This window comes from Perca flavescens, chromosome 3 (assembly GCF_004354835.1).
Source record: "Perca flavescens isolate YP-PL-M2 chromosome 3, PFLA_1.0, whole genome shotgun sequence".
NCBI lineage: Eukaryota > Metazoa > Chordata > Actinopteri > Perciformes > Percidae > Perca > Perca flavescens.
Genome location: NC_041333.1, coordinates 3,811,548 through 3,835,241, shown reverse-complemented (window position 1 = coordinate 3,835,241; position 23,694 = coordinate 3,811,548). Strand labels below are relative to the sequence as shown.

The window sequence follows — 23,694 nt, the reverse complement described above, 5'->3', positions numbered from 1 at the left end:
TTGATCCTCCTCCTCCCATCTTGTGACCTGGGGAAATCCAAATGAATGTTGAATTTCATCCTTGGGTATTTATTTTTTTTAAATACTATAATCTTCGCTCCAGGTGAGCAAGTTACTGTAGCCGCCTCTTGTGAACAGAAGCCAAAAAAAGTCAGTGCACCTCTTTGAAAAGGTTTTGCACATTAGAAAGCCATTGCTTAAACTCTTCTATCTCAACAGCGTTTTCACCACCACAGACATGGAGTAGTATCTTAGGTTAGAGGGTGGTAACGTGTCTGGAACTGGGCCTTTTGTGTGGTGTGTGGTGCTTTGTTTTATCTTGGGCACACAGTTCTACTTCTAATTAGCATTCAGTGTTGATGTTCCAGTTTATGTAATGAATCCTTTTCAAAATCCTACCGGCAAATCTACTGTTAATCTCTTCTTGTCTGAAGCCTTTGGTAACAATGTTCTGTCCTCATTACACCTAACAAAGTGTCTCTACCTGAAAGACAGCAAAGCGCCTTCCTTTATGTAACCACTGGAGACAACCAAAGTGCCTGTCTCTCAAGTGATGATGAAAGGAAATAGTTTACCTGCCATGTTAACCTGGGTAGCGTCTAATTTGCACGGAAGGTGAAAGTTATTGAGTAGAATTCTTCCCAGGCGCTGTTTTTACTTACAGAATATGATTATTTGCTATATCCCATGCTCCTTCAGCTTTATGCAACATTACATGGTAGTGTATCAAGTATTCTTCATCTAAAAATTAAGCAGATTTAACATTATTACCCACGACACAGTAATCTTATACAAGCAAATGCTCAATGCAAAAACTTTTTAGTTATCAATTTATCAAAGCACAATGATACAATTCCATTTATCAGCTTCACTGTTCTGTGAACTCTGGTTCTTCTGTGTGGATATGCCCTCGCGCCCCAAAAAGATGTTTTTACCATTAACTCGGCATACAGGCCGAGTTAAGTTATTTGATTTATTAGAAAGTAACAGAAATAAATGCATAACAAGGTGCCATCACAGTGACATTGTACATTTAACAGAACTGTTGAGGATAACACAAGAAAGTTACAAACTTATTTCCATTGTGTTCCATCCGCTGGTTTGACTCCGACCTGCGGCCCTTTGCTGCTTGTCTTTCCCCCTTTCCCCTTTCATATCTTCAGCTGTCCTAAAGGCCTAAAATGCCCCTAAAACTAATCTTAAATCTTGGTATACAGTTGATTCATGAACTGAGGTATCATGGAACCTGCTCAAGTTTAGTACTTACTATTTGCCTAAACTAGTGCAGTGCCCATTTGGAGCGCTCCTCTTCCGAACGGGTTGATTGCTTGGTTCCCAGTATTTCTTTTCCCACAACTTTATCTAACTATAAGCACGGTTCATTCAAGCTTGGCTGCGGCTCATCTAGAGATTCAGTGTGTCTCCTTTTCTTTGTCTAGCCTGTCGCACATCCAGATAGCGATATGGACCGGGCAGAGAAAGCAGGGAGCCCGGCTCAGCCTGCTTAGGAAGCCGCTGCAGCGCGCAGAACTGCCGGAGAAAGAGCCTGGGCGTTCATCTAACGTCTTTGTGTACGATTCATTTCATCATTTGCATGTAGGGTAGACAGTAGTCCCTTTTTGGCAAATGATCACTTCTTGGCACACAAGAAGCCCACTGCCAAGACATGCTTGGGCAACCCGTTCTCATTCCCAAGTGGTCAAATACTGACGCTTGGTCAATGGCTCTCAGCGTCAGATCCCGACACAAAAGGCACCCTTTAGCGTCTGTATTGGACGCACCGGGCATCAGCAGCAGCTCGACCGCGGCGCTGTAAGTTTATCGGTGTTTTAAGCCCCCAATGTCTCCTTCCAGGCAGCGCTGCTTGGAAGGCACTAGGATTAGGCAATGGTTAGGGTTAAGGTTAGGGTTAGGTGCCTTGAAGTCAATGGTCGCAGCGCTGCCTGGAAGGAGACGTTGGGGGCTTAAAACACCATTGAGCGCTGTAAGATGGCGTAGTCTGAAGAGCAACAACGGTAAAGAGTAGTATTAAAGTGCCCATATTATGAAAAAAACACTTTTTCTGGGATTTGGGGTGTTCTTTTGTGTCTCTGGTGCTTCCACACACATACAAACTTTGAAAAAAATCCATCCATGCTGTTTTGAGTGCGATACGGTTTCTGAATGTGTCCTGCTTCAAAATCGGCGTTAACCACAACCGTTAGCTCGTAGCGCTAGCGTTAGCATGCTAACGCTAATGCTAACGCTAGCATGCTACGTTGTTCTCAATAGCAAAGCACTGCTACAACACACACAAGTTCACCATAATCAACAAAAGAACTACTTACATGTGCGCCCTCATTTAGAAGTCACCCAGCTAATCCTGCCTTGTAACTGACCAAAGTTGGAGAAACAGGCTTTCTTTTACTGTCTCTAGAGTTAGCTAGCTGACATGCTCTACATCTGAGCTACTGAGCATGTGCGAGTGCAATCAAAGGTAGTCCAGAAGAAGAAGATGAAAAGAGGTCTCAGTGAGAGAGAGAGCTGTGCAGTACAACAAAAAGATGGTGTTTTTTGAAAAGTAAACCTATTCTGGGACAACCTTAAAATACAGTTATGAACCTGAAAATGAGCATAATATGGGCGCTTTAAAGACCGAAAATCCACGTGTAAGGAGGCAGGTTTGGTGGTGGGTGGGTAAAACAACACAAGACTTTCACCCCCTGCGCATGCGGAAGACACACACACACACACACACACACACACACACACACAGTGGTCCCTCGATTTATAGTTAGATACTACTTTTCGTTCACTTATTATATCCATTTTTATCACATCCAGTAAAGTGTATCATTTAGGTCATATTAAAGAATACCTGTGAATGAATCTGCAGATACACAATTGGAGTGTTAACTCTTTCCACTAAGTTGTGTGTAAATAACTGTAATCATATTCTGTGGACTACCAGCTCCAGATACTCATATTAGTATTCATGTTGGTTTTGGCTGTAATGTTGTATTGATGTTTAGTTTTAACATTTGACATGTCATGACACAGTAGGGTAAATTTGAATACTATTCCCAACATGTATTCTTACACTTCCTGTCACCATGGGTAGGGCAAATAATCATGACGCTATCAATGTTACTCCTTCATACTGTGCTACCTATCTAACCTGCTGTTTCCTTGCTTTACCCCATCATGCTATCAGTGGCTGGGACAAAAAGCAAAGCGAAAGGTGAGTTATTGCCTCCATTTTCTTGCTACATGATTTATGTTGCGCACAGTTCCCAATAAACAATGTTTGGATCTCCCTTTTATCTCCCCCAAGAGCCTGGGAAGCATCAACATACGCTGGGCATTTTTTTTAAGCTTTATTTCTCCAGGAGAGGTTTGCTGAACATGCTCGCTGTTTCTCAGATACAACCTGCTTCACATATGTATAGATTCACATGTTCACACCAGGGAGCTGCCCGCCTCACCCAGTCATGCTTTCCCTCTATTTGGCCACTGTGCTGCTCCACTGGAGCAGCTGGGGGGGTTGTTGGTTCAAGGACACCTCAGCGGTAGATGAGGGAGGAGAATGTTTCTCATTTGCTTTACCAGCCCACATTTTCCCCCGACATACTGTGCACTCAAACTGCAGACCTTCTGGTCACGAGCCTGCTTCTCATACTTTTTATTTTACCGCTGCCCTTCAGTACGGAATGCTTTGTCCTGATATTTGGTGGTGGATTTCACTTCATTGCCATTTAATCTGATCTATCGCCTAATAAATTGTCACTTTCAAATTCATTACGCACTGAGCGGAGTAATCCAGCACCTAGGTTTTTTTTTTTTTCCTTGCTGCCCACCCACGAATTACTTTTACCTTTTGAAAAAAAAAATAATCCTACTACAGAATATTTGATGATTCACAGACCGTTTCTCTTCCTTTCATATTGGATATTAATTTTCTGCAATTGCTCATGTTCTTGCTGGATGATACTATTGTAGCATCCTAACACAGATACCCCAGTGTCTCAGTTTCTGTCTGTATGGTTATTGATGCCAGTTTTAGTGTTGTTACTGATGAAAAACATTTATTTGCTTGTTATTCTGACAGTTTGAAATTTGATGAGCATATTGTTGTCTTTTTTTGTCTTACACAGTAAAATGAAAACTAGCTTTCTAACATATCTTCCTAACATCATATGCTCAAGCTTTATTCAGGCCAGTATTTTTGTTTGTTTGGGATTTTTGTTTCTTTTGTTCTTTTTTTTTTTTTAGACATGACTTGAACCAAACTCAATGATTAATGTTGTTAATGTTCATGAATGAACACCGAGGGTTTTTCGCTTTTTTTCCACACTTTTTGAAAATGCTGTGTTTTCTAATTACAGAAGTAATTAGGGGGCTAGTTTTTAATTAACAGAAGATACACATTCAGCATCCGCACCTTTGGAATCTCGTTCAACGTTGAGAAGCACTTTCAGTACCCTAATTACGGTTAATAACTTCTTATTAATAACGAAGAAGATAATGAATATAACCACATGTATCAGTTTTGAATATTGATTAATAGATTTAGTCAGCCAGGAAGAAAGATCATTCTGGCAGATGTCATTATAATGGAAAACATGCCTCTGGATTTATTTAGCAACACCTTACAATAGGGCTGTTCATTTAATCGGAAATTTTAATCGTGATTACGATTTTGGCTCCTAATGATCACAAAAACAGAATAATGGAGAAAAACAATTATTTTGCACATTTCGTTTTGCAAGTAAACTCTTATTTTGTCTTGTGTTCTGAATGAAAACAAAAATGTTCAAACGGGAAAAGTATTAAAGAAATGTCACAGTTCTAGGAGTTTTCACTGTTGATTTGTTTAACTTTGTTAAGCTCAATAATTGCAACATCTTTCCAAAAGTCAATGAGTAATCTTGTTAAAAAGTCCAGTGTGTAACGTATTTAGTTGTTCATTATCAAAATCTGTGTTGGCCGTTCACAAACTTGTCCTTTTTCATGAATATTTACCTCCACTATCAATTCCAAGTATTCCTATTGGTTTGAAATTTTACATTTGCATTTGCATGAACTGGGGTAGACGCTCCATATTCATGCTCCATCTTGAAATACGTTAGCCGGTAAGGGAGATACAGGACGTACTGCTCCTCCTTTGGCGTTTTCTCTGTCACATGATGAACTCCCAGGTGCTGCTAATGCTGCTAATGGGTATCGTAGCTTCCCAGCCCCGGCAGGTTTGAAGAAGGAAACGTGGAGGACAACACGTATTCAAAATCCGAATGTCAGGAACAGGAGTCTTCTTCTTCGGTCAGAAAAAGAAAAAGGATATTTAAGAGAGCAAGAGACCGGCTTTTTGAAGCGTGAAGGCTACCGTAGCTGTAATACCTACTTTGAACTGCATGGTGCGAGAGACTTGATTGCGATAAGATCTCAACGTTAGATGGGAGAAATTCCCACACATTGGACCTTTAAATAATCGGAATTTCAATATTTACCAAAGTAATCGTGATTATGGTTTTTTTCCATTATCGAGCAGCCCAACTTTACAAATACATTTATTTTATCTCTGAGGACCGCATAAAGCAATGCTTTGACCAGTGCCAGTACAGAGAATAGAACAAATTATTTGTGTAGACAGGCACTGTTTAAATTGAAGGTAAATTGTCTCATGAATGACCATTTCATGGCCATCCCAGACTCATGTTTTTCAGCCAGAAGTAGCAAGGTAGTAGTGATTTCTTTGCAAATAGGAAACAAAAGCAGTAACTCTATCAGTAGTAAACCATATGGCAGAGGTCAGACATGAAGCAGAAATTACAGTGGTTGTTTTTACAAATGTGTTATGTAACCATTATGAAGGGCATATTCAAGCAGTTTGAATTTAATTGCATTTCTGATAGAGGTTATGATACATTTAAAGAGGATAGGGCAAGGATTCTTAGTGTGATAAGGTTTTATTGAACATCTAAAAAATTTCGGCAATGTGCTTTGTGGAGATGGAACACGAATGCATATTGTATCTCTCACCAAACAGTGTTTGTAAGTAATATTTGAAGATCATGTGGTAATTACTCTCATTCATTCCCTCCTCATTCATTGGCTCCTCAACATTTTAAAGGAAATCCATACTTGTGGTAATTACAAGTTTGGCGCATGAATCACACTCAAGCTTATGTTCCACAGAATTCTCATTAATTAAAGCATTCTGTATTTGAAGGGGTGTGCATAAGGCCAGGTACACACTGGCTGCGTAGTGTGAGCGTGGTGTTTCTGTTGCGTGTCAGCTACTTTTTTTCTTTACACACCAGAAACGTGTCTGACGCGGCGCTGCTGCTGCTAGCTTTGTCTAGACACATGTATGTTTCCCATTGATAAAATGAAATACCATGTTAAACATAAATATATACTGATTTTATTACAGGTAAGACAACATCGGCAGTATTGGCAGCAAAATAGGCTAGGCACGTTCTGTATTGACAGGTGCAATATTAGAAAATCGATTTGTTGCCACTTGTTTGTCACTATGTAGACGTTGTACCCAGCAGATTTCTTAAAAAAAGGATTTGACAAAAATCCCAACGTTCATTTGAGGAACATCAGTCGTGTAAGTAAAACCAGTTGAACCTGTAATTTCCTGTTCACCTGGAGACAGTACTGTGGCCCACTTTCTGAAGCTGATGTATTGCCACTTTCCTGTTCCTGCACAGCAAGAAAAAAACACTGCTAAGAGTTTCCCCCAGCAGGGATATTTATTGCCAGTTCTGTGATTGTCCTCCGCCTCTCTTGCCTCTACCTCCCCCACTGTGGCAAATCACAGGGGAGGACGGCTCTCAGTACCACCTCTGAGTCTAGGGAGCTTCACTTTTGCTCAGGTGCTACTCAGTAACAGGCACCAAATGTCCTTTTTGATGGAGGGTAAAGCTGACAGACAGCTCACTCCGTCTTGGTTATTTCCTCTCTAACAGGCTGCATCGGCCTCCGTAACAGCTCAATCAACTGACTGCATCATTTAAGATCACACTATCGTTGCTGACTATAAATACAATACAGAGCTGATACGCAGTTGTCATGCGGTGGGTCATCGCAACATGTGCATTGTGTCTGTCTGATCTGCTGTGAACGATCTGCTGTGAACTGTTGATGGAAGCATTGTAGAAAACCACTATAATCTCAATGCAGTCAAATGTGTCTTGATAAGATTCCACACAAACACATTTAATGCAAGAAAGATTCATGTTAGATTTAGCAAAAAAAAAACACCAGGAGCCATTTGCACCTGGAATGAAAACAGCAGTTCAGATAGAAACAACAGCTGGATTGCATCTGAATAAAAAATAGTGTTCTCAAGTGACCTGCACATACAATGTCTCCTCCAGCCTCCTTCTCTTTTTACTTAATTGTCTGATGCAAATGGGGTGTGAAAAAGAGTGACAGGGGGTACATTACTAATCTGGACAAAAGTAATCAGCCTTTGCTTTTACCATAATTACATATGGATTTTCTATGACTAAATGAATTGCATATTGGAAGGCCTGTATAGTAAGATTTCAAATGTTCCCTGTTGATTTTAAATGGTGACATTATCTAATGCTGACCAAGTTCGAACCAGTAGTTGCACAGTTTTCAACCACGGATCACTTTGGACAGGTAATTTAAAGATTAGCTGCGGTTAATGGATCTGATCTAGATTTAGTGCTAATTAGCCGCTGCCCTTAAATAGTTGCTTAAATCTCTCCAATCAACGAGGCTGATGGCTTTTAAAATGGCACGGCTAATTGAGTGCCTCAGATCAGCAGGTTTTCCATAACCATGAGAAGCATTTTGGTTGATGTTGAACCAATAGGGCTTAAATTACACTGTCAGCGTAACTGATTGTTTTTGGTGACAGATATGACCTTTCTGTATGATGGAAATAAATCACTTGAAATATGTTTGTGCCCATGTTTCTCCTCTTAAGACTGTTCAGAAAAGGTCACTCGAGGTGAAAACAATCAGATATGATTGGGTTACTACAGGGCCGAGTTGATGAAAGAAAGTAGCCTGTCTTATCTACTCTCATAACCATTGACTTTCAAAGCATTTCCTTTGTCATTTACAGTTTAAGATAGTTAATGAATGTGCCGGCAAGCCTATTATATTCAGATATTTAAATAACGTGAAGTCAGAATCATCATGCTGTTTGCATCATCTCTGTATATACCACACTCAATGTGCCTGTATGCATAGATATAGTTTATATACTGTACTTTATAATGTACTGTAGCTTTTTAATCTTTTAGGTGAAGTCTGCGGTTTTGCCTCGCATGCTAACTTGATCAAAAGGTCTTTGTATCTTCTATTCTTGTTTATTTAAGATAGACATATTTTGTCAATTTCACATAATTTATTCATTTGCCCTACTCAGACAAGCTTAACCATATGCCCTATACAAATAAACATTTAGTACCAGCTATTAACTAAGCTGTTGAGCTGCAATCTCAAGATCATTTCAAATTGCGGCAGACAGTGTGGGGTTGCATGCATTAGTGTTCTGCATGCTGGCAACATCTAGCGACGTGGTCTTATTTGGACTCTAGTGAATAGAACATGTTGTTTACATGATATGCTTCAAAGAGAGAGTTGGTGCACTTCAGTAACATACAGTATGGAATATTAATGTGTTGAAAAATTCAGTTTTGCTATCTATTTCTAACCAATAAGCTAGAAGCAGACCTGATGTTCATAGCAGAAGCTGCTGTTGTTTTGACATTTTGTCAACTATACACACTATTATAGTAATTTACACATGATACCTATTATAAGAATTATACACCCAGAATTCTCTAACTACAGAGAGAGAGATTAGTTGTAGTGCAGTAGATTTCTTGAACCATTGTGTGAACTGGTTAGATCGTTTTAGAATGGAGGGTTGTGTGTATTCATTTTCAGTAGTCCTCCACAGAAGGGTCAGCATTAATCAAATCCACATCACTCCCTTTGAGGGAGCGGTGTTGTTAGTTTTGGCAGGAAGACCACATAAATGGTATACTAAGCAATAATATCAATACTCCTGTGGAGAATCATGTGACAGGCTGCCATTATCTGGACAGCCCGAGACATACACTCTCAGGCCTGATTATGGGTCGTTCTGAGCTGCTGCATCAAGTTTGGGGTTGAGAACTACTCCGTTTTAATCCATTTCTGATTAAATTTTTAATTGGGGTTGGAGGAAAAATCCATACGGCATAGTATTGCGATATTTTTCGTGGCAATACTGTGTCGATACACGGACACCAAGTATCAATCTATTATTAAATAAATTGCACGAGAATTTAACTTTTTGGTACTAGAATCATTTTAGACTTGAAAAAAGGAAGATCCCACACTCTGCTCTTGCTACAGCAAGAGTTTCCTTGACGAAGGTCCAGAGGTCCAGCCTTGAGTTTGACACGTGTTCATAGACTAGGTTCACAATATGTTTTGGCCCTCCTAGTTGCGCACCAAACCAAAAAGACAGGAAACTCTTTTCAAACTGCATTTACTCAACACTTAAAGCAGAATTTGGCGGAAATTGTAAGTGAGAAGGCTATATGAGACATGCAGTAATACAGTCAAAGATATTTTTGACATTTTCCATTAAATAAAAGCATGTCAATAAAATGTACATGTCCTTGATGTGATTCTCATTTTCCAGTTTGGCCCTTAGTGCAATTGACTTTGACATCCCTGCTTTAGCAAGAGCAAAGTGCGGGATCTTGCTTTTCTCAAGTCTAATGTGATATTTTCCAACTCACCTGAATAGAAGATTTGTTTGATGTGTGAATTGTTTCTTCGTAGAGTCGTAAGGTCTGTTAAATGGTAAGATGAACAAACAGAAATTTACGTTTTTAGATAAAACAGATGTTGACAAAGTTAAAAAGGGTAATAAATTGCAACATGTCGCAGAATATCGCAACATGTTTAAAATAGCAATAATATTGTATCGTAACATAAGTATCGTAATAGTATCATGGGGGCTATGGGGATTCCCACCCCTAATTTTTAATAGCTATCTTGTGTACAGATTATGAATCACCCAGAGGGCTATTTCACAAAACCAAGATAAGGGATTAAGCCGGGATTTCACAGTTATCCTGGCTCAATTTAGCCTTGACTCGGTTTCACAAAAGCAGAGGCACCTAAGTAACCATGGAGATTTATTCTGTGCAGCTAGCCTGCTCCTGATCAGGCTAACAGCTAGCCTGCTCCTGACCAGGCTAACAGCCAGGATTTATTAATCCTGGATCCTTTTCTGTTCACCCAGCAGTGGCTTTAACCTATTGTTATCAGCCTGCATTAAAATACAACAGGTGCATATTGTTATTATTTAAAGTTGTGACCATTATTTTTTATAATTATTAATGTGACAGTCATCGTTACTGTTATATTGCTGTATGAAGACTGCTATTCATATTGTTGTTAGAAGTTTGATGAATATATTACTGCAGTTGTTGAGATAATTAGAAAAGGCTGATACAGTTGTCAAATGTGTTTTAAATGAAGTCAGTTACTAAGGGCTGTGCATGTGTGTTTCTATAGTGGACCAATGCACCTTAAATTATTTTAGTTGATTCATTTTTTTTGTATTCTTTAACAATTAAAGATTCAATAAATTGGCATCCTTAGCACACAATTTGTGTTGTCCAGTAAACTGGGAATATAATTTGGGAGGATTGTACAATTATAAAACCTAAATTCTCTAATTGTACAATCCTCCTTAGTTGTACAATCCTCCTTAATTATAGTCTTAGTTCACTGAACCAATAACTATATAGGTTAGACTACTACTCATGTAACAACAGACAGAGGACACCCCAATGGTTTTTGACCTTATATTTTGCTGGGGGGGAAATAACTGATGAATATACTCTTACATTCATGTTTACAGTGTGCATGAAATGTATCACTTAATTATCTTTATAGTTTCTAGAATTTAGAGTCAAATTTCTTCAGTGTCTTTCTTTTCTATGTCCATATACGAGGGAGCAAAGCATATAATATGTAAAGAAGGAAATTTGTCCTCTATAAAAATAAAAACTTAAAAAATATCGTGGCAGATAATAGCGGACCGACTGAATGATAGGGTAGTCTAAAAATATACATTTATGAACTACTGCTCTTAACTGAAACCATTCAATGAGCCACTTGTCATTTGCAAAAATGAACAGTTGTACACTTTAAAAGTGAGCAGTGGAAGTTAATATGACTTAGGAAATTTATATTTTAGCCCATGAGAGAGAGGGAGGAACAGAGTGAAAGAAATATTTATGCATCATATTCTAGCATTGTAGAAAATTGATCTTGATGGTAAATTTCCTGAGTAACATTATCTTCTGCTCACTTTTAAGGCAAAGAGTACAACGGTTAATTTGTGCAAATGATTAGTAGCCTAACTCCTTGAATGGTCTGATTATGACGCATTCAGTCGGTCCGCCATCGTCTGCCTCACTTTCTTGCGCTGTTTCATTACAGCTAATAATTAAAAAAATTACAAATAATGTGTTTCACGTTATCATACTCTGTAAAGTATGAACAATGCGTATTCTCCATTTTGGCATCAGTAAATCTGTTATCGACCTCGCGGTGTGTTAAGGAAAGCCGTGAACGTGCATCTATCCGAATTACTTCAGCCCGGCTCGACCTAGTCACTCCTCCTCAGCCTGGCTCGGCCTTCATGAAACGCACCAAGCCAGGATGCACAGATTAGACTAGGTCAAGCCTCTCTTTATCGGTTATCCTGGATTTATAAATTCTACTTTTGTGAAACAGCCCCCAGGTCTCTATTCCGGGTGTGCATTTCTGTAAGAGGAATCACACAAGTCACAGTAAATCATTTTAGACACAAACAAAAGCAGACAGTTACATTAACAGTCTTTAATATACCTAAGGAACAGATGGAGTCTATCACTGTTGAATCCAGTCCAGCCATGTGCTAACAAACGTCTGACAGTGCCCCATTAATGATGCTGAATCAAAGTGTAGGGCTCAGGGGATCTGCTGTAGATCTGTTAATTTCTTGGTTTCATGTCAGTGAGTAATTTTGAAGTTCAGGGCGGGGGGGGCACCCAGAGTTATGAGAGGATGGGCCCAGTGACACTAAATATAAATAAATAATGCATGGTTCTGCTGCGCTGCTAGGACTGCTAGGTAAACGTGAAGCAGACGATGAAGCCACACCACATTATTAAATACCACAACTATTAAAACAAAGGCAAAAGAAATACATAGTGGTGAACACAATTCGATCAAAGGAGCCAAACTACCAATCTATACAATTAAAAGTGTCTTTATTGAAATGGGAAACAGACGTTTACATTGCCAAAGCCAGAGTGAAATAAAAACCAAATTTTATTTTGTCAGACCATCAGACCAGGCAATTTTTTCCAATCTTCCATTGTCCAATCTTGGAGAGTGTAGCCTCGGTTTTCCTGTTCTTAGCTGACAGGAGTGGCACCCAGTGTGGTCTTCTGCTGCTGTAGCCCATCTGCTCTGAAGATTTGAAGGTTTGTGCGTTCAGAGATTCTTCTTCGTGGTTATTTGTTGCCTTTCATCAGCTCAAACTAGTCTGACCATTTTCTCCTGACCTCTGCCATCAATAAGGCATTTTTGCCCAGAGAACTGTTGCTCACTGGATATTTTCTCCTTCTTGGACCATTCCAAAGATGACTGTGCGTGAAAATCCCATTAGCAGTGTCTGAAATACTCAAACCAGCACCAACAACCATGCTACGTTCAAAGTCACACTTTTCTTCCTCGTTCTGACGCTTGGTTTGAACTTCAGCAGATCGTCCTGACCATGTCTACATGCCTAAATGCATTGAGTTGCTGCACGTGATTGGCTGATTCGATATTTGTGTTAATGAGCAGTTGAACAAGTGTACCTAATGAAGTGGCCGGTGAGTGTATTTACTAAACTAACATGGGTTTACAAGTAGTATTGTACAAATTAATTATGAGAGACCTTATCGTGAGTACTTCATTCGTTGTTTCGAAAAAAAGTCAGTAAATAAACTCCCTTTGCAGTCGTGACAATGGTGTCATTTTTGTTTAATGTAGACCCTCTTTTATTAGTATATCAGCTCTTTAAAGGTGCCAGAGTGGAGAAATGTAGGCAGTCTTGGAATTCAGCACTGACTCAACTTTGTTGACTCGACTTGGACTCGAACACTGGGGACTCGAGGCTCGACTCAGACTCGACAGTTGGTGACAAAATAACAAAACGAACTACAACACTGCTAAGATGATATACTGCTTTCATAACATTACAACTATGTAATTATGAAATGGGGTGTCCTAAGTAGATTGATCTGGATTGTGTTGTGAAACATGAAAAGCTGCCAATTTTCACTTCATGCTTTTTGATCAGATTTAAACTAGCTTCAACTTAAAGTTGAACAAAAAAACTGTAAAGTTAGATTTTCTCCAAACAGAAAGACATTTTTTTGTGTTTAGTTTCACCCCCTTATCCCCATGTAGGCCGGTTAAACCCAGCACCTTTCCACTGTTATCACTCCCAAGGTGCCAAAATAAAAAGGATTTTATGACAGAGGCCAGTTTGATTGCAACAGATTCACCTGGATTTCATTATAACTTCAGATTTCCCTTGACATAGTGTCTGCTATTGTCAGAGTGGCTTTATTCTAGACCTTTTCTACCTCACACCGTTGCTTTTACCAAATTGTATACTCTGTGTAACAGTCTTTATTGTTCTAGCAACAGCATTAGAAAAAGTATTACCACTATTTCTGACAAACGACCAATAAAACTATTCTTTTTTTTAATTTGTAAAGGCCTTTTTTTTCAGATAGGCTTTTAGAGGTGATTTTAAAGGATGATGCTGATTTAGCAGTCTGAGCTTGTCTGGTAGGACATTTCACAGCCTATAGGTGTCCTGACAGTAAAATCCAGTCATCTTTCATCTTGAGCCTAGACTTAGCAACCGCCAAGAGTGCTGCCTGTGGTGTTAATGCTGCACCCTGACTCATGAGGGGCCAAAAGGTCAGAGACATAGCTGAGGGCAAGGCCTTGACAAACCATAAAAGTTATCAATAAAATCTTGACATCAGTTTAAAAGGAAAAAATGAATGGTTGCCAAAGTGTGTGTCATATGGCTCCTTCACTTAGTCCTGGCCAAAAGCCTGGCTGGATTCTATACTGATTCTATACTGAGTGTGCTTGTTTGCTACAACAGATAAAGAAGTCAGTAACTTTCATAAAATCCAATCACAAATGGGCATTAAGAGGCTTTACAATCTGTACAGCGCACAACATTCTCGATCCTTAGACCCTCGATAGAAGACGTGGCAGTTATAAGTCAAGAAAATATAAATATATATAAAAATATATGAATGTATTACTTGGCAGGATTCCTTTGTTGGAGAAAAACTTCACTGGACAAAAATTAGATATTTCACCCAACATTTAAACTTGTATTGAAGGTCATAAGCGGTTCTGAAAAGCATGCAGATGAAATGACAGGAAATTCTACTTAGACAAAATGTTCCGAGTAGTGCTGGAAACCAGCTAAACAGGCTGTATAAAACAGCTAACTTGGGTTTACTGACATGCGGTAGCTGCCTATCACTGAGGTAGTACTAGAAGGAAACATCTGTATGACTTGTAATGATGTAATGACAATAAAATTGGTCCCAGAATTGAGCCTTGGTGTGGCACATACAGCTAAAGAGGTGAAGGAATCCGGGTCACCAATAGAAAACTCAAACATTTTTATTTTACAACTATTTGGAGTATTCCCAGAGTCCACCTTTCATCTGTATCTGCTCTCATATAAAATAATTAATGAAATTTTGAAGTGCTGGAAAAAAATCTTAGTCAATTTTCAAAAATATGTTTTTAAAGAGCTACGGTAACCCTGAAAGGGCATTGTTGGTACGTTTATCTCTCCTACGTATCTCAGCAAGCAGCTGAGTTTACAGTTGCCTAAAAGAGATTATGGCGAGAACTACCAAAACACAGAATCTCCTCACAAAATGATTTCATTAGACGTACATAGCCTATCTAAACTGTTTAACCCTACTCGGCACCGCACAGTTCCATTATGTTTTACAGTAAACATTTGTTTATGCTGCATTTGGCTGAACTTTAATGTCCCCTTTGTATCATGCACTAAGCTCTTCAAGACGGCTTTCTTGACCTGAAAAACGCCTAATTAACAAGTAAAAGTTATCTCGTACGTACAAGGTACTATCTCCTACGTAGGAGACTTAGGGTTTGGCCACAATGCCCAAAAAAATATTTTTTTCATCCTTTCCTTTCAGGGGTTCTGTATGGAAGCACACATCTTTACAGAATAATATATTTTTTAAATTATTTTCTCCAGAATCTTTGGGATAAAAAGCAACGAGTATATAGGTCTTTAGTTTAAGGGTTGAATCAACATCAACCCTAACCCTTCAGAGGAGGCTATTGATTGTAAAATATGGGCCAGAACCATTAGTCCTGGAGTTATTTACAACATAGAATGTAGTTGGTGTTACAACCTGTGTGACCTTTTGAGAATGTAGTAGGTATAATGTCTGCTGAACTGCTGGATGAGTCATATGTGAAAGTGTCTATTAGTTATTGTGGAGAAAGTGACTGAGCCAAGTGAGGATAAGTTATTCCAACACAAGTAAAAGACGAGTAACACTGAGAATCCAACAGGATGTTGAGAGCTAAATGTGAGCCACACTTTTACAAAACTTCACACTGAGTTGGAACTGAGAGCTGTCTGTATTTTTTCACTTGGGAGGCAGCAAACTCCATTCTTTCCTGTTCTCTCCACCAAGGAATGCACACCACAAGAGGCTTCACGTTTTAATTAAATGGAATATTTATACACTGTGGATGTTCAACTTCCTTTTCCCCCAACGTGCTGACAAATAGGCCACGCCGTTTAGAGTTAGCCAATTAATTACAATTTTGTCAAGTCACAGCAATTGCAGTGATTACTAACTATTTACTCAAGAGTATATTGTATATTTAAATATCTCGTAAGTATTAATGCACGATATTTGATTTTCTTTTCCGAACTTCCAAGTTTCTGCTTCACAGCATTTACTTTGTACACAGAATGAGAATTAATTTCTCTGTTAAAAAAAGGTAAATTTTTCTTTTAGATTTAGCAATTGTTTACAGACAGCCATGGACATAATTACATAGTTTACATCTCGGCTGCTTGAAATTCCAGGTAAATTTGAATCCACGTCCAAAAAAATAGAAACTTGTGTAGATTAAAGTAATATTAAGTGTATGTAAATCACAGATTACTGCTTTGTTTCCAAGAGAACTTCTCCTTGGTAAAGACGTGTCAATGCGTCACAAATGTAATACTCAGTCATCCATTCTTAATCCGTTTTTAATTTACCATTTAGTTTTAGTGCCATAAATAAAATAACCTGGACATTATTTTCAAAGGTATTGCCATGTCATTGTCACGTCAACAATTTAGCAAATTCATAAATACCAGGTGTAGGCTGCGTTTCATTAGTGTTTTAACATGCAGAGAGCAGAGGGTAAGTGGGCGGGGGAGGAGCAGGGGATTGAAACTATACGGATCGACCGCCAGTTATTTTCGATATTATTTTCTATTAATGATCGCCTTCTATTCCCGTTTTTATGTTCATTTTATGTCTGCTCATGGCATACAATTTCCCTATTGTAAAGTATTTCTTGTATGAAAGACGCTATACAATTATTATTTATAAAAGGTAGTACTGCTTTTTACACATCATAAATACCTGCAGACTCATTTCAACGAGGCTTGGTAATCAGCTGCATGATTTTCAGATTTAGGAAGTTTGTGATCTGTATCATGATTAATCATATTAATGCTTGGAGTATATCTCGCAAAAACTGAATTACTTCCATGCATTTACAGATAATGTTGAAATAAAGAAGTCACACACACACATACACACGTGTGACTAGTATCTAGTCAATAAAAAGTTTAAAGTATATATTAACTGACAGTTATATTACATGTTTCAGTAAAATATCAAGCTATCAATGAGGAAACTAAAAAGGTGAAATTTTATTTATTCATTTTCTCCTTCTGTGGTGGTCAGCTACAGGAGTTTTAGCAGTTGTACATCACTGCCACTTATACATGAATGTATTTTCTTGCACCAAATGCATAACTGCAATGCATTGTGGGTGATATCCACCTCTGGAGGGACCATCATTGTTCACTCGCTCCCTCAGCCCTCCGGGGGTCGATCTCACTAACGAAACTTAAGATGGCGGTGGAGAATCCCCCAAGGGCAAGTGCTTAGGGGACGTGAAGGAGAGCATGTTGAACCAATAAAACGCAGCCGTAATCATTGACCGGCTTAATGCAGACCTAAAAGTACAATTAATGCAGACCTTAATGTAGAGGCCGTCTTCACGTTGTAAACCAACAAATGGATTTGTTCAGGCATTCAGTTTTCAGTGTGGATACATACAATAGCTCTACTTGTCCACCAAACCCACTTCAATGCTCCCTCCATCTTCCCCCTCTGTTTAGATGAAGTTAGGGCTGCACAATTAATCACAATTCTATCAAAATCGCAATATGAACTAGTGCAATATCCAAATTGCAGGGGGGCGCAATATTTGTTAAAGGAAAAATATGTGTCAAACCATTCTGAAAAAAGTATTGTGGTGCTGCAGAGACGTCCCGGCCTACAAATTGTATCCTACAGACTAAAGAAAAAATCTTTGTTTGGTACAGATCCTCGCAAAAAATCACACTTCAATAATTTTTTTTTTCTCACTGAAAATGAGAATAATGATACAAAAATCATCATTCCCTCCAATATTGTGAATCATATCGCAATCGCAATATCAGTCAAAATAATCGCAATTAGATATTTTCCTAATATCGTGCAGCCCTAGATGAAGTTAAAACCTGGTTCACTCATAACTTCCTCAAACTAAACAGTAACAAAACAGAAACGGTCCATGTTGGCTCCAAATCCACCCTAGCGAAATGTCCCAATTTCTCACTCTTCATCGACAATTCCAAAGTCCCCTCTTCCACTCAGGTCAAGAGCCTCGGTGTCATCCTCGATAGCACACTTTCTTTTGAAAAACACATCAATAATCTCACCCGGTCTGCTTACTTTCACTTACATACACTTTTATACACCGCCTTCGTCCATCACTTACACCCAATAATACTGCTACTCTCATTCACACTCTTGTCACTTCCCGTATTGATTATTGTGACTCCCTCCTCTCTGGTTTACCCTACGAGTCCATCTATAAAATCCAATTGGTCCAAAACTCAGCTGCCTATATTATCACCAGAAGCCCAACAACTGAACACGTTACTCCTCTACTTAAACAGCTGCACTGGCTCCCTGTCCAATACCGTATTGACTTTAAGATTCTTCTTCTCACCTTCAAAGCCCTCCATAATCTCGCTCCTCCATACCTCTCTGAACTCCTTCAGCCCTACGCTCCATCCCGAACACTCCGATCCTTCTCTTCCTCACTGTTTTTCACTCCTTCTGCCCGCCTGTCCACAACGGGGTTTAGAGCCTTCAGCCATTCTGCTCCTCGCCTTTGGAACTCCCTCCCGCTATCCATCCGTACCATAGAGTCTCTACCCACCTTTAAAACCTCCCTCAAAACCCACCTTTCCCGAAAAGCCTACCCCACATGACTCCACTCTCCATCAAAATAATGGATAGATTGCTTTATTTAAATTGTCTATCTTAATCTTTTAAATGTGTTTGTTTTAATTTAATTATATTTGCCTTTTAACTGTATTTTGTTTGTTTTAACTGTAAGGTGGCCTTGGGTGCTATGAAAGGCGCCCATAAATAAATGTATTATTATTATTATTAGTATGTGATTTGTAGAGACATGTTGCTGTATGGCATTATGTCATTGGCAGGCACAGTATGAAGTTGCCATGACTCATTAGCATGCAGAAGGTAGCCCAGCACCTTCAGCGTCTCTATTTGCAAAGAAGCGTTTCGCAAAACCAAACACCAGAGGTGAACCTGTGGTTTGATAAACTGCCTGGAATTAATTTCATATGAAAATTAATAATTGTTATTATTCCGTAATGAATGGGAGGCATCGGCTATTTCTTGAACTATTTTCTGAGTTATTTGTTTTCTTTTTTATCCTTCCTGCAGTTTACAGTTTATTCTGCAGTGGTGTGCTTGACTGCTCTCCAGCCATTCATCAAGGCACTGCTTTCCATTATTTGGTGCAGTCAGCTGAAACTGAGAAAGGCTTTTGGGGTGGTATGGCTCATTCTTCCTCCACTAACTCTGTTCTCCTCAACAGAGATGTTCCTCGTATTTTTCACCTCACTCCCTGGATCAGTGGTCATTAGACGAATCAGTGAAATTATATATGCTACGCAGTTCTCAAATTATCCGCGTTTCAGACCTGGTTTCCCAGCATGCTTTGATTTTTTCCCTGAGAATCTTATGAAAACAGAACCAAAAGATTTCCACATCATCAATAATAATAAAGCACTTTGTTTACATTCATTAGCTAACTCTTCCTCTAACTTTAATCCTCTCTTCAAGTACAGTCATAAAGATTTCTATCTCCCTCCATATTCACATTTTTTAGATACTCACCCAGGCCACAAGACTCACAAAATCAATAAGCTAAGTATCATATTCTTGGCTTCTAATATTGTCAGACTCAGATTCCATTAGGCTATGGTCTGAGCTGCATTCTGATAACAGCATGAGGAGAGGCTGGTTGGGATGAAATGAAATAGTTTATCATTAATGCACACTCAACAGCCAGCCATTCTGAACATCTGTATTCATATTTATACACGACACCTGCTGCACAGACCTCATCCCACGCTAAAATGTGCAGACATGAAGAGAAGGCATTTAAATCTCGTCTGTGTTTTAGCAGACTATCTGTTTCTGTGGCTCCTCTTTTAAAATCTAATCATAAAATATTTGTGTTTACAAGGAAGATGCTATCCTCTGTCCCCCTATTTACATTTCGACCTAATTTTAGCTGTGCAGGTAAATATTTGATTTATGAGCCAGTGTCACTTGATTCTGTATGAAAGTTAATGTCACAGTGGAGAGATGTGTCAGCAGCATTCTGACTGTGTGAAGCACAGCAAACAACTTGACTAATCTCGTTTGTGCTGACATTGTGACTGATGATCAGTATGCTGGTGGCCCACCTGAATGCGGACCATAATCTCCCAGCTCAGGGTGATATTGCCAGTTTCAGCTTTCACTGGAGTGGGCTCTTTGCTTTAGCACTAAAAAAAGAAGAAGAAAAACAGCAGCTCTCAGATCCACGTGACCGTCATAAAAAAACATTGTGAAAGGGGAAAGCGCTGCCAAGGGACCAATTATAGCTTTAAGGTTCAGGCCCATAAGCAGGCTGATGTTGGAAATGTTTTGATGAAAAGCACATGCACACAAAAACAAAACGATAAAAAAGCTCGGATTTTAATTGATTAACTTAAATGTTTATGTACAAATGAGTTTCATTTCATGTTTTTAGTCTTAGCCTCCCCTGTGGATAGCCGTAGAGAGGCTGGGTTGGAAAGAAAAAGGGGGAGAGAGAAACACTGACGTGTCTTATCACATATTGAATGTTTCTGTTACGATAGCACATCATGCTATATGTGGAGAGTTGCAAGCATGAAAAAAGCAAACACTAATCGTGTTTCAGAGGGCACCGGCTACTTTCATCAAGATATCTTGGGTTACAAAATTCTCACCTCACCTATTCACCGTCATAGCAGGCACTCGCAGGTTGCACGCTGTCTTCTGTAAATATGTGCAAGCTGTCAAACTGCAGCTGGCCTTTCAGTATAACACATCTAAGTGCTTGAAAAAGGATACAGCAATGGCCAGTATTGAAGACCTTTAGCCTGTACAACTGATATGCTTTGTGTTTAAGATATTGCCTATCCCCCCTGAAGGCATATTGCAAAATTGCTTCCTCAATTATTCCTCTCTTTTTTTTTCACTGTACTTCACTGAGTCGTCTGGGATCATCAGTGGAGCAGACACCCTTCATACTTCCATTACTTCTCTCAGAACTGTTTGTTCTCTTTCACTGGGTTGGCTTTTTATAGGAAAACACAGCCATGGCTCAACTTGATCTACACTTTTGCCTCCAAGCTTATATTGTATCTTTCCGTACCTTTAGTGTGTATAAGCTGAGACTATTTAGAAGAGACATGCCACTTCCTCAATCCTCAATACAACTAAATAAGGAAAACCCGTAACGGCAAAGATGGCGGTTGTATGCACATGTCCCGCCCCTCCCGCTGGAAAGCCAATCATCTGCTTTTTAACAGTCAAGCCGGGAAACATTTAAGCCTATCGTATAAATGAAGCTGGTGTCGTGAACCCTTGCGCATGCGTAGTAACAGTATAACCTGTGGGGAGAAAAGGCGTTTTAAACCTTATTTTGGGGCAAAGTCATCAAACTTTTTCAGCGATTTTTATCATATTCTACTGCTGTTTCTATACATGTAGTTTTTATGTCCCGATGACCAGTGAAAGTGTAGTTCTGACTCTCTGCCCATTCATTTAGATAGGAGCCTGGTCTTGTTAGTCCGAAATAGCTGCCCGGAGGCGTTGCCAAGATGGCGGCTGAGTGGCATGACTTGCCTAAAAGGACTTTGGTATAAGTCAGCTACTGTTAAAGTTCTGAAAGCTTCTTATTCTGATGTCATTTTTTTTTTTTTTTTTTGTAAATAAATGAGACAATCTAAATGTAAATTGGTGCCATATAAGTCCGAAATGCTTGAATCCCACATACTGTTGGCTTTCATTCAATGTTTTGAAATACTGTATCTGCTTTGTAGATCTTTTATTTAATGATTTGTTTTTTTAACTTGTGGAGCACATTGTATTGCATCTTTGCAACTTATAGCAGTTTATAATACAGCCCAGTTATACTAAGGTAATAGGGGATGATATCTTATTATAGACACTGAAATGTCTTCCGTAAAAAATGCCTATAGGAGGTCGAGGCAGATGTCAGTTAAGCGGTCTGCACTGCCCACGCAGTTTTTAATCCGGCTAAATAAGTGAGAAGGCGTGTGGGTGAACAGTGCGTGTGTAAAGCCTTTAACTCATTATTGCCTAATTGTTACTGAGAATTTCTTTGTGATTATTGTCCTGTTTTTTTTTTTTTTTTTAACCTATATTACCCTGTTAAAAAAGTGAAACCCCAGTGTACCAGTACATTCACTGGATATTAACTGGTTGTTACCTTTTGTTATTATTATGGCAGTACCCCATTACAAGATATTAACCATTTATTATCCTCTTATTACAGAGTTATAAAGTGCTACCACATTTTTTTGTACAAAATGTGCCACAAGTTAAATTAAATATGATGTGGAAAATCTCTCCTTGTCACACACACCTGAACATAAGCATCTTTAAAGTGAGCTCAGTGTAGAGGTCACAGAGCACAGTATAGCATATCTAGAGTTTTGTTTGGCGCTGTACTGTAGAAGGAAGGCCGACCGCCCTCCCATCACCATCTCAAAAAAAATGAAATACAGTCTGTAGTTGGCACTGGGGATTATGTTTGCACAGAAAGGACAGCATTTGCCACACTCTAGACTGCTACAGAATGTCAGCACTGGAATTTCATGAATGTATTAGGTGAAGCCCAGTTCGCTGCAGTGCACAGTAACCTGGGCTGACACTTCTTTTGAAAGCCACGCTTACGACACGACCTTACTACTGATTATGTGAACAAAACTTAATTTGCCTCGCAGGCATAATTAAAAGGAATTTCAGCAACAGGTTTTTGCTAAAGCGATCGTACGTACCCCAACCAGAATTTGAGGGATTGAGACTTATATTCTTTACACTTTGGATTTGAATTTGTTTAATAGTAAGTCCTCCTGCACACTGCCTGCGCGGCGTGAGCGTGGCGTTTCTGTTGCGTGGCGTTTTCTATGTCTTTGTCTTTGTCTTTGCACACCAGAAACATGTCTGACGTGGCGCTGCTGCTAGCCTTGTCTGTACACATGGATGTTTCCCATTGATAAAATAAAATAATAGTGTGTTCTTCAACTTTATTTTGTCAATATTTTTGTGTTTGTACATTTGTTTGATTACAGCAAAGACAATGTCGGCAGTATTGACGGCAAAATAGGCTACAGAATATTTCGTTCTGTATTCACACAGGCGGTGTGCAAGCCGTAACCTGTTAACATGGGAGCCAAAATATAAACGGACACGCCACGCAGGCAGTGTGCAGGGGCCCTAAGAAGTGTACGCTGGATACAGGCAGCACCTCCACATGGCCCCCTACCCTCAATGCATCTCCACTCATTTGATGTGGGGATGCATAGCTGATTTTGCTGGACTACCAACTGACATCCAGCCAACTGCATTTGAATTATTGTAATAATGACATGATGAAATGGAGACGTGTTTGTTGATGTGATTGGGTGTAATGAGCAGATAAGTAATGTGCACTGTTGGAATCCTTTTCCTATTACTATTTATAGTCAGCCTCACCTTCACCTCCAGCTGACAGTGGTCTCCATCAGGACAACCGAGGTCAAGGAAGGTCCACAGACCTTTGGCTGTCCCGGCCTCCTCTGCTCCCCCATTTGAGCTGGACTAATGAGGCAGACAGCTGCTCCCTTAGTTGAAATGTCCCTATGGTGAACAGTGCCTGGGAGAGGCAGAGACAATGTCACCTTCATAGTCAGGC

The 23,694-nt window shown here is 39.3% G+C and overlaps 1 protein-coding gene across 2 annotated transcripts in view; it reads left to right on the top strand.

Annotated features, from left to right (window-relative positions):
• cadm2b (cell adhesion molecule 2b) overlaps window positions 1-23,694 on the top strand; it is a 189,906-nt gene that overhangs the window by 126,144 nt on the left and 40,068 nt on the right. The window contains exon 1 of one of the 2 annotated variants that reach the window (XM_028574645.1): window positions 3,139-3,220. The exons of the other annotated variant lie outside the window; for it this stretch is intronic. Coding sequence (XP_028430446.1) covers window positions 3,184-3,220 — 37 coding nt within the window. The 5' untranslated portion in view covers window positions 3,139-3,183. Of the gene's footprint in view, window positions 1-3,138; window positions 3,221-23,694 lie in introns of those variants that run through there. 2 annotated transcript variants of the gene reach the window in all.